Source organism: Oncorhynchus clarkii, chromosome 6 (genome assembly GCF_045791955.1).
Source record: "Oncorhynchus clarkii lewisi isolate Uvic-CL-2024 chromosome 6, UVic_Ocla_1.0, whole genome shotgun sequence".
Classification (NCBI taxonomy): Eukaryota; Metazoa; Chordata; class Actinopteri; order Salmoniformes; family Salmonidae; genus Oncorhynchus; species Oncorhynchus clarkii.
In genome coordinates this window covers 21,398,781-21,410,512 of record NC_092152.1, presented here as the reverse complement: position 1 = coordinate 21,410,512, position 11,732 = coordinate 21,398,781, and the positions used below count along the sequence as shown (strand labels likewise).

General features: G+C 41.6%; 1 protein-coding gene across 3 annotated transcripts in view; it reads right to left on the bottom strand.

Moving 5' to 3' along the window:
• Nucleotides 1-952: 952 nt before the first annotated feature.
• Nucleotides 953-11,732, bottom strand: part of LOC139410773 (prostaglandin-endoperoxide synthase 1) — a 62,304-nt gene continuing 51,524 nt past the window's right edge. For all 3 annotated transcript variants that reach the window (XM_071156262.1, XM_071156261.1, XM_071156260.1), the window contains one exon: nucleotides 953-1,701. In XM_071156262.1, the coding sequence (XP_071012363.1) occupies nucleotides 1,352-1,701 (350 nt within the window). In that variant the 3' untranslated portion in view covers nucleotides 953-1,351. The remainder of the gene's footprint in view (nucleotides 1,702-11,732) is intronic.

The window sequence follows — 11,732 nt, the reverse complement described above, 5'->3', positions numbered from 1 at the left end:
CTGTTTCTGTCCTTCGCAAAGAAAAATCATGAGAATAATTTATTCAATAACATTATTTCTGCTCAGTTTTCTATTTTCTTACTACTGAAACCTTTGAATAGGGAAACAATGTATTATGGCTTCAATGTGTATTACAAATGTCAGTTACATAATGGTTCTTTAGGCCTAAAATAATACATTCATAGGAAGCAAAAACAATGTAATATAGGCAAAAAAGTATTAACTGCTTCCATAATCCTCTACATGCCATGGTTTCTGACTTTACTGAGTATATAGTGTTGTGTACATGTCAATTATATTTATATATTTCATAAACTACTTTGAATGTGGCAAATACATTTTTATCAGTTGTATATTCTACAATGAAAAAAGCCAAGGAGAAAACAGCGGTGTACAAAATATTGCAATCTTTGTTGCTGTACACTTCCTATTCAGGTAACCCCCCCTCTCTCTCTGTTGGGCCATAAACAGACTGTTACTTCTGTGCTGAAACCAAAGGAAGATGTTATGACGACAGGGCTTAAGTCTCAACTGAGACCCAGCGGACCCAAAATTGAGATGATCAGTGATTTTGTGTTTTCATTATCTGGATCAGTTAACTTTATGTTCAGTGAAATGTCTCAATTTCATGAATTTCCTTTTCTACCACCATAAATTCATCCCTCAGACATCACTGTGTAACAATTTAGAATTCTGTTTTTTTATCATTGTATTTGTTTCAACAACATGTACCGTATCAATTGTTCCTAACAATGACAATGTCAACAGAAGTGATCGTAAACAAAGGTTTTTATTTTGTAATATTACATATTTATTTTGGTGTATAAAAATATCAATCTTTAGTGATCTTGTTACCTTTGTATGGCTGATAAAATAGTAACTAAAAATATGAAAGTTATTTGAAACAGATCTAACATTCACATACTGTAAAGTAAAACAAACAAAAATAGTACTGTATCAAATAGATTTTTTATTTACTCAAGAATGGCCAACAATAACAATGCTGTACTTCATTTGACAATATTCTGTTATACAGTTTCAAATGTGATTTTCATTTCTACCTTTTTGCAAAAATACTGTTAAATCAATGACCATAGCTAGATCATTATGGATGTACTGTAATGTAGACCTAAATTAATATCAAATAAACCTTATTACAAACTATTTCACTATTTTATGAGTTTTTAATCCAGGCTACTTTTCATGTTCACAAAGTACAACGTACATAGGGAACTTGGTGATGATTCATAAATGCAGTCCTTGCATTGTAAACATAATATACAGCACAGGCATCAAAGGTGGGCAAGGGCATTACAATAATACCATACAACAACACTAACGTAACCATGGATTACAGTTCAGTGGACGGTTTCCTTGGCGGCGGTTCCTGCCCAGCTGGAGGCACACTGAAGGCTACGTACGGACACCACTTAGTGTTCAGACACACCAGTCTCTCCAGCGAGGCTGAGTTGACTATATCAAAGCCTGTCTGGCCTCCAAACGTGCTGGGCTTCCAGTACTCAGGGGAACAGATCGGGTTACCCAGAAGGCCTTTCAGGGAGAACGGAGCCCCCATCTCCACCATGCTCTCGCCAAATATGGCGTTGGGGCGTGTCTTCTCCAGCATGAGGGCGGGGTAGAACTCCAGCGCATCGATGTCACCATAGAGCTCCTCCAGCTCCCTGGCTATCTCCTCCTCACCTAAGAACAATAGAATAGATCTATATTGTCCCAGAAGAGCAATTCAGTTGCAGCACAATTACATCAATAGGGCACATTTAAAGCAAATTACATTTTGGTTATTTAGCATATGCTCTTATCCAGAGTGACTTACAGTTAGTGCCTTTATCTTAAGATAGCTACAGTGTATTCAGAAAGTATTCAGACCCATTGACTTTTTCCACATTTTGTTATGTTACAGCCTTATTTTAAAATTGATGAACAATTGTGGACACAGTACTTCGTAAAGAGGTAGGTTTTTCAGAATTTTTTGAAAGTTGTGCAGGGACTCAGCTGTCCCGACGGTAGGGCGAAGCTGGTTCCACCATTTAGGTGTATACAATACAGTAGAGAAGTATAAAAGAGTTCATCAGAAACACATGAAGTTAAAGACAAGACTGGTTTGAGATGACAGGACGACAGACTGTAGTTGGCTTCTTAACCTATAAGAGTCTAATCCCTGTCTAATCTGGGGGGGTGGGGGGGTACTACTAAGCTATATGGAATTGTTTTAAGCAGGTCATAGCAAGGATTATTTTGCTATTTGATTTAGATTTTTAAATACCCTTTGAAATATATATATACATATATTTAAAAAATATGGATTTACTGCTATTAGCCCATACAAACGCATTAAATAACATTTTTGGGGACTACCTAAAGGAAGTTTGGAAGGTTTTGTATTTTTATTTTTATTTTTTTACATGTATTTCTACCCTTATTTTTGTCACTAAACAGTCTCCATATATACTGTACTTCCATACATTTTTTGACTGGTACTGGGGGGCCTTCGGATTAGTTTTATGAGGCCTGTGGGCGTCCTAGAGTAAAACAACATGTACGTGTCAGTGAGTGTGTAGCCCAAATTTGAGCAAATTTATAGAAAATTGAATACATAAGTATGCACACCCTTAAGTCAATAGTCTAAGAGCTTTGCACACGATTTTCAAGCCAATTTAAGGCAAAACTAACTCGGCCATTCAGGGACATATTCACTTTCGTCTTGGTAAGCAACGGCAGTGTATATTTGGCCTTGTGTTTTAGGTCATTGTCCTGCTGAAAGATGAATGTGTCTCCCAAAACAGACCGAACCAGGTTTTTCCTCTGTGCTTATAGCTGTATTCAGTTTATTTTTGTAAAAAAAAAAACTAAGTTATTGCCAATGATAAGCATACCCATAACATGATGCCACCACCATGCTTGAAATGATGAAGAGTGGTACTCAGTGATGTGTTGTATTTGCCCCAAACATAACACTTTGTATTCGGGACAAAGTTTTACTTCTTTGCCAAATTTTTTGCCGTTTTACTTTAGTGCCTTATTGCAAACAGGATGGATGTTTTCTAATATTTTTATTCTGTACAGGCTTCCTTCTTTTCACTCTGTCATTTAAGTTAGTATTGTGGAGTAACTACTATGTTGTTGATCCATCCTATCAAAGTCATTAAACTCTGTAAATGTTTTAAAGTCCCCGTTGGCCTCATGTTGAAATCGCTGAGTGGTTTCTTTCCTCTCCGGGAACTGAAGTAGGAACGACGCCTGCATTTTTGTTGTGTCTGGGTGTATTGATACACCATCCAAAGTGTAATTAATAACTTTTCACCATAATCAATGGGATATTCAATGTCAGCTTTTTAAAATTTTTACCCATCTATCAATAGGTAGATTTTTTTTTATTTTTTTTTTAATAGGTGCCTTTCTTTGCGAGGCATGGGAAAACTTCCCTGGTCTTCGTGCTTGAAAATCACTGCTCGATTTAGGGACCTTAACCTATAATTGTATGTGTCGGGTACAGAGATGAGGTAGTCATAAAATAATCATGTTAAACTACACTATACAGTGCATTCAGAAAGTATTTAGACCCCTTGACTTTGTCCACATTTAGTTACGTTACAGCGTTATTCTAAAATGGATTGAAAAAATATCCTCATCAATCTGCACACAATACCCCATAATGACAAAAAGAAACAGGTTTCTTAGAAAAGTTAAATGTATTAAAAATAAAAAAAAAACAGAAATACCTTAGATAAGCATTTTGCTATGAGACTCGAAATTTTTCAATTTTCAATTTTTCAAATTTCAATTGATCATCTTTGAGATGTTTCTACAACGTGGAGTCCACCTGTGGTATTATACAATTGATTGGACAAGATTTGGAAAGGCACACCACTGTCTATAAGGTCCCACAGTTGACATTGCATTTCAGAGCAAAAACCAAGCCATGAGGTCGAGGGAATTGTCCGTAGAGCTCCGAGACAGGATTGTGTTGAGGCACAGATCTGAGGAAGGGTACCAGAAATGTTATGCCGTATTGAAGGTCCCCAAGAACACAGTGGCCTCCATCACTCTTAAATGGAAGAAGTTTGGAACCACCAAGACTCTTCCTAGAACTGGCCGAAGGGAGAAACTTTACGAAGGACAACCATTTCTGCAGCACTCCACTAATCAGGCCTTTATGGTATAGTGGCCAGACGGAAGCCACATGACAACCCGCTTGGAGTTTGTCAATAGGTAACTAAAGGACTCTCAGACCATGAGAAACAAGATTTTCTAGTCTGATGGAACCAAAATGGAACTCTTTGGCCTGAATGCCAAGCGTCACGTTTGGAGAAAACCTAGCACCATGAAGCATGGTGGTGGCAGCATCATGCTGTGGGGATGTTTTTCAGTGGCAGGGACTGGGAGACTAGTCTGGATCGAGGGAAAGATGAATGGTGCAAAGTACAGAGAGATCCTTGATGAAAACCTGCTTCAGAGCGCTCAGGACCTCAGACTGGGGCGAAGGTTCACTTTCCAACAGTACAACGACCCTAAGCATACAGCCAAGACAACACAGGAGTGGCTTCGTGACAAGTTTCTGAATGTCCTTGAGTGGCCCAGCCAGAGCCCGGACCTGAACCCGTCCGAACATCTCCGGAGAGACCTGAAAATAGCTGTGCAGCGACTCTCCCCATCCAACCTGACAGAGCGTGAGATGATCTGCAGAGAAGAACGGGAGAAACTCCCCAAATCAGAGCCGGTCAGCCCTATACATTCACTGTGGAAGTTGTGTAGGGCCCCACAAATTACACAAGGGCCCTACCTCCCCCTCATGTCAAAGTGGGTGTCAATGTTTACAACTTCCATGAGAGGATAAAGCTGAACTATCCTTCTGGTCACGAAAAGAGAAAAAATAAAACACCATGAGTGAATTGCGGGAACAGCAATCAGGTAAACTTGTGTTCTCTCCTCTCCAAGTTTGATGTCAGCAAATAACAGTACCGTTAAGTACTGAGCACAATATGTGCCGAATTGTTCCTTTACTCATAGAATGTATTATTTGCCCATCACCGGTGTGGAAGTTCATATCCAAAACCCAAGCTTGGAGTATTTATTTAAATAAAAAAATATATAAAAAAAATTGATGCATTAAGCACATCTTTATCATAACTCCTCTCAAAAATATCTTCATGTTAGCTTTCAGTGCATCTCTCTAGTCTGTGTCTTGCTAACCTAGCTGGGCAGAGCATATCTTGGTCTATCTGTGTCTTGCTTGCCAGTCACTTCCATGGCTGTGTTGTGACTTTGTGCCTGACAAAGTGAGAGTGAAATACATCCATTTGGGGCAAATGTGTTTATAAACTGCAGTTCAGAAAAGATAACCGTGTCGCGCGTGAACATGTGTTTATATGCATGTGCACAAAATGAAACCCGCGCTTTCCAGCAGCAACCTCTGAGAACCAGTTCAGACAATATATGGGTGTGATGGCACTCCTCATAGGTGCAAATCATTTAAAAACAAGACAATGATTATCTAGTCTCTCAGTCAAGGTTTAGTTACAGCTCTGGACTAATGCAAGCTGGAAAGCAATGGATTGACATTGACTATTGATTTATATATTGAATTTAAAATGTTGATTAGCTGGGCATACTGGGAAATATGGATGCACATCTCTCAGTAAATAATAACCATCAAGTATTCAGCCAAGTCAGAGTATAAATAGTATTTTATATTTGAAAATGTATAAAAGGAAATCTGGGGGAGCCAGTTTGAATGGGCCTGATGCAGCTGATAAAATTAATAATAGTATTGTTATCTATAATTTACAGGTACTATGCTTAAGTTTGTCAGTAGAGGATATGCTGGATCATCAGCCAGTACAATCACAGACTCAGTTGATCCACATCCATCCTCAGCCAGTACTAACGCAGACCCAGTACAGCCGGTTTCAGCAAATACCAACACAGACCCAGTACTGGCAGCTTCAGCAAGTACTAATACAGACCCAGTACAGCTGGCTTCAGCAAGTACTAACATAGACCCAGTACAGCTGGCAGCTTCAGCAAGTACTAACACAGACCCAGTACAGCTGGCTTCAGCAAGTACTAACACAGACCCAGTACAGCTGGCTTCAGCAAGTACTAACACAGACCCAGTACAGCCGGCTTCAGCAAGTACTAACACAGACCCAGTACAGCCGTCTTCAGCAAGTACTAACACAGACCCAGTACAGCCGGCTTCAGCAAGTACTAACACAGACCCAGTACAGCCGTCTTCAGCAAGTACTAACACAGACCCAATACAGCCGTCTTCAGCAAGTACTAACACAGACCCAATACAGCCGTCTTCAGCAAGTACTAACACAGACCCAATAAAGCCGTCTTCAGCAAGTACTAACACAGACCCAATACAGCCGTCTTCAGCAAGTACTAACACAGACCCAATTCAGCCGTCTTCAGCAAGTACTAACACAGACCCAATACAGCAGTCTTCAGCAAGTACAAACACAGACCCAGGTGAAATACAGGCAGCCTCAGCCAGTACTAACACAGACCCAGGTGAAATACAGGCAGCCTCAGCCAGTACTAACACAGACCCAGGTGAAATACAGGCAGCCTCAGCCAGTACTAACACAGACCCAGGTGAAATACAGGCAGCCTCAGCCAGTACTAGCACAATCAGAGGTGTACAGCCAGCATCAGATACAAGCAGCTCAGACCCTAATAGAACAGTTGCTGCTCCACTAAATGACCCAGCAGATTGGCCCCCAGTCTTAACAGACTTTATGAGGACTGAGTTGGTGCACGGAGGTCCATTCAAACCAGGAATGGATTGTTATGACCCTAAAGACAAGTCGAGAAGAGGTTTCCATTCAGGCATATTACAGATACAGCTGTCAAATGGGGGAAAGATTACCAGGAGCTGGCTTTCATAACCAAAAACAACACTATTGTTTTTGCTGTAAGCTCTTTTCTACAAAAGACTACAAAATAATAAAGGAAGGTGTGAATGACTGGTCAAATATCAACACCATTCTGAAACACCATGAGGGTAGTCCTGAACACACAGATAATATGAATAAGTGGAGAGAACTTGATCTGCGCCTAAGTTGGGGACAGACTCTTGACCAAATTCAAATTACAATTTGAGGCTGAAAGAGATGGCAGGATCTCCTTACACATTTAATAAGTATCACCCAGTCTCTGGCTGAAAGAAACATTCAGGGGTCCATCAGACAAGCTCTTCCAACCAGATAATGGAAACTTCCTAAAAGAGGTTGAATTACTTGCAAAATTTGACCCCGTTATGGAAAATCTCAGCAAAATTAAATATGGAGGGACACATACTCATTACCTTGGGAAGCGCACACAGAATGAGCTGATACAGATGAGTGACAAGTTTCTGGAAGAAATAGTAACTCAAGTAAGAGACTCAAAGTACTTCTCCATTATCTTGGACTGTACACGTGACAGTCACCAGGAGCAAATGTCCATTATTCTGAGAAGCGTGGCTTTAAAGGGAAAGCCAGAGAACAAGGAGCACTTCCTCGGCTTTGTTAATGTTTCAACAGGCTTGAATCTGTCCACTGTCATCTCAGAAACTGAACGAGCTTAAGATTCCATTTGAAGATTGCAGAGGACAAGCTTATGATAATGGGACCAACATGAAGGGCAAGCACCAAGAAGTACAAGCCAGACTGCTCAAAAAATATCCCCAGAGCCACGTTCGTCCCATGTGGAGCACATACTCTAAACCTTGTCATTGCAGATGCTGCCAAATCTTCAAAAGATCCAGTTGGGTTTTTGTGCAAAAGCTCTTCACCTTTTCAGCTGGCACATAAAGATGGAGTGTTTTGAAGAAACACGTGAACATAACCGTGAAGTCATGGAGTGACAAGATGGGAAAGTAGGCTCCAAAGTGTTCTGCAATCAGGTATCAGGCTTCTGAGGTTCGGGAGGCATTACTGGAAGCCAGACAGACAATCAACAATCCTGTGTCCAAAGTGGAGGCACAAGCACTTGCAGAGGAAGTTGGGTCCTACCGCTTCTTGATTTGCTGTGTTGTATGGTGTGAGATACTGACAATGACAAACAAGGTGAACAAGCACCTCCAATCCGCCTCAATGTAGTTGGATATCACAGTGAATTTAGTCTCAAATGCAAAAGGCCTCGCTCACTACTTACAGGGAAACTGGATTCCCTGAGGCCCAGACAACAGCCAAAAGCATTTGTGAAGAAGTGAGTGCTGCATCAGATGACCTGGCCTCCACAATCCCCCAACCAAATTGAGATGGTTTGGGAGTCGTGCCGCAGAGTGAAGGAAAAGCAGCAAACAAGTGCTCAGCATATGTGGGAACTCCTTTAAGATTGTTGGAAAAACATTCCAGGTGAAGCTGGTTGAGAGAATGCCAAGAGTGTGCAAAGCTGTCATCAAGGCAAAGAGTAGCTATTTGAAGAATCAAATATATTTTGATTTGTTGAACACTTTTTTGGTTACTACATAATTCCATATGTGTTATTTCATAGTTTGATGTCTTCACTATGTAGAAAATAGTAAAAATAAAGAAAAAACCCTGAATGAGTAGGTGTTCTAAAACCTTTGACGGATAGTGTATGTAAATTGATTTCATTTTCTGTTGTTGTTGGTTTTATAAATTTGCAAAAATGACTAAAAACCCATTTTTGATTTGTCATTATGTGGTAGTGTGTAGATTGATGAAGGAAAAAAATAACAATTTAATATATTTTAGAATAAGGCTGTAACTTAACACAATGTGGAAAAAGTCAATGGGTAGGTCAGAGTACTTTCCGAATATACAAAAGTATGTGGACACCCCTTCAAATAAGTGGATTCGGCCATTTCAGACATACCCCATTGCTGACAGGTGTATAAAATTGAGCACACAGCCAAGCAATCTCCATAGACAAGCATTGGCAGTTGAATGGCCTTACTGAAAAGCTCAGAGACGTTCAACGTGGCACCGTCATAGGATGCCACCTTTCAGTTCATAAAATGTTTGCCCTGCTAGAGCTGCCCGGCCAACTATAAGTGCTGTTATTGTGAAGTGGAAACATTAGGAACAACAATGGCTCAGCCACCAAGAGGTAGGCCACACAAGCTCACAGAGCGGGACCGCAGAGTGCTGAAGCGTGTAGCACGCAAAAATAGTCTCATCGGTTGCAAAACTTACTACCGAGTTCCAAACTGCCTCTGGAAGTAACGTCAGCACAATAACTGTTCGTTGTGAGCTTCATGAAATGTGTTTACATGGCCGAGCAGTCGCACACAAGCATAAGATCACCATGCGCAATGCCAAGCGTCATCAGGAGTGGTAGTTTGCCACCATTGGACTCTGGAGCAGTGGAAATGCATTCTCTGGAGTGATGAATCACACGTCACTATCTGGCAGTCCAACGGACAAATCTGGATGTGGAGGATGCCAGGACATAGATGCAAATCTGGATGTGGAGGATGCCAGACATTCTGTGCTTCCAACTTTGTGGCAACAGTTTGGGGAAGGACCTTTCCTGTTTCAGCATGACAATGCCTCCTTGCACAAAGCGAGGTCCATACAGAAATGGTTTGTCGAGATCGGTGTGGAAGAACTTGACTAGCCTGCACAGAGCCCTGACCTCAACCCCATCGAACACCTTTGGGATGAATAGGAACGCTTTTGGTCATGTAGTGTATTATTGCTCATTGTTTACAGACAGATTATTTCACTTAATTTACTGTATCACAATTCCAGTGGGTCAGAAGTTTACATACACTAATTTGACTGTGCCTTTAAACAGCTTGAAAAAATCCAGAAAATGATGTCAATTAGCCTATCAGAAGTTTCTAAAGCCAAGACATCATTTGAGTCAATTGGAGGTGTACCTGTGGATGTATTTCAAGGCCTACCTTCAAACTCAGTGCCTCTTTGCTCGACATGGGAAAATCAAAATAAATCATTTTTTGTAGACCTCCACAAGTCTGGCTTGTCCTTGGGAGCAATTTCCAAACACATGAAGGTACCACGTTCATCTGTACAAACAATAGTATGCAAGTATAAAACACCATGGGACCGCACAGCCGTCATACTGCTCAGGAAGGAGATGCGTTCTGTCTCCTAGAGATGAACGTACTTTGGTGTGAAAAGTACAAGTCAGTCCCAGAACAGCAAAAAAAGGACCCTGTGAAGATGCTGGAGGAAACAATTACAAAAGTATCTATATCTACAGAAAAACCGCTCAGCAAGGAAGAAGCCACTGCTCCAAAACCGCCATAAAAAAAAGCCAGACTACGGTTTACAACTGCACATGGGGACAAAGATCATACTTTTTGGAAAAATGTCCTCTGGTCTGAAGAAACAAAAATAGAACTGTTTGGCCATAATGACCATCGTTATATTTGGAGGAAAAAGGGGGATGCTTGCAAGCCGAAGAACACCATCCCAACCGTGACGCACGGGGGTGGCAGCATCATGTTGTGGGGGTGCTTTGCTGCAGGAGGGACGAGTGCACTTCACAAAATGGATGGCATCATGAGGAGGAAAATTATGTGTATATATTGAAGCAACATCTCAAGACATCAGTCAGGAAGTTAAAGCTTGGTCGCAAATGTGTCTTCCAAATGGACAATGACCCCAAGCATATTGCCAAAGTTGTGGCAAAATGGCTTAAGATCAACAAAGTCAAGGTATTGGAGTGGCCATCACAAAGCCCTGACCTCAATCCCATAGAACATTTGTGGGCTGAAAAAGCATGTGCGAGTAAGGAGGCCTACAAACCTGACTCAGTTACACCAGCTCTGTCAGAAGGAATGGGCCAAAATTCACCCAAATTATTGTGGGAAGCATGTGGAAGGCTACCAGAAACGTTTGACCAAAGTTAAATCATTTAAAGGCAATGCTACCAAATACTAATTGAGTGTATGTAAACTTCTGACACGCTGGGAATGTGATGAAAGAAATAAAAGATGAAATGGGTCCTGGACTTCCTGACGGGCAGCCCCCAGGTGGTGAGGGTTGGTAACAACATCTTCACCCCGCTGATCCTCAACACTGGGGCCCCACAAGGGTGTGTTCTCAGCCCTCTCCTGTACTCCCTGTTCATCCATAACTGTAGTGGACGACACTACAGTGGTAGGCTTGAATACCAACAACGATGAGACGGCCTACAGGGAGAATGTGAGGGCCATCGGAGTGTGGTGTCAGGAAAATAACCTCACACTCAATGTCAACAAAACAAAGGAGATGATCGTGGACTTCAGGAAACAGCAGAGGGAGCAGCACCCTATCCACATCGATGGGACAGTAGTGGAGAGGGTAGTAAGTTTTAAGCTCCTCGGCGTACACATCACGGACAAACTGAATTGGTCCACCCACACAGACAACGTTGTGAAGAAGGCGCAGAGGTTGAAGGAATTTGGCTTGTCACCAAAAGCACTCAAACTTTTACAGATGCACAATCGAGAGCATCCTGTCGGGCTGTATCACCACCTGGTACGGCAACTGCTCCGCCCACAACTGTAAGGCTCTCCAGAGGGTAGTGAGGTCTGCACAACGCATCACCGGGGGCAAACCAGCTGCCCTCCAGGACACCTACACCATCCGATGTCACAGGAAGGCCAAAAAGATAATCTAGGACAACAACCACCTGAGCCACTGCCTATTCACACCGTTATCATCCAGAAAGCGAGATCCGTATGTTGGAGACAGCTTCTATCTCAAGGCCATCAGACTGTTAAAACAGCCATCACGAACATTGAG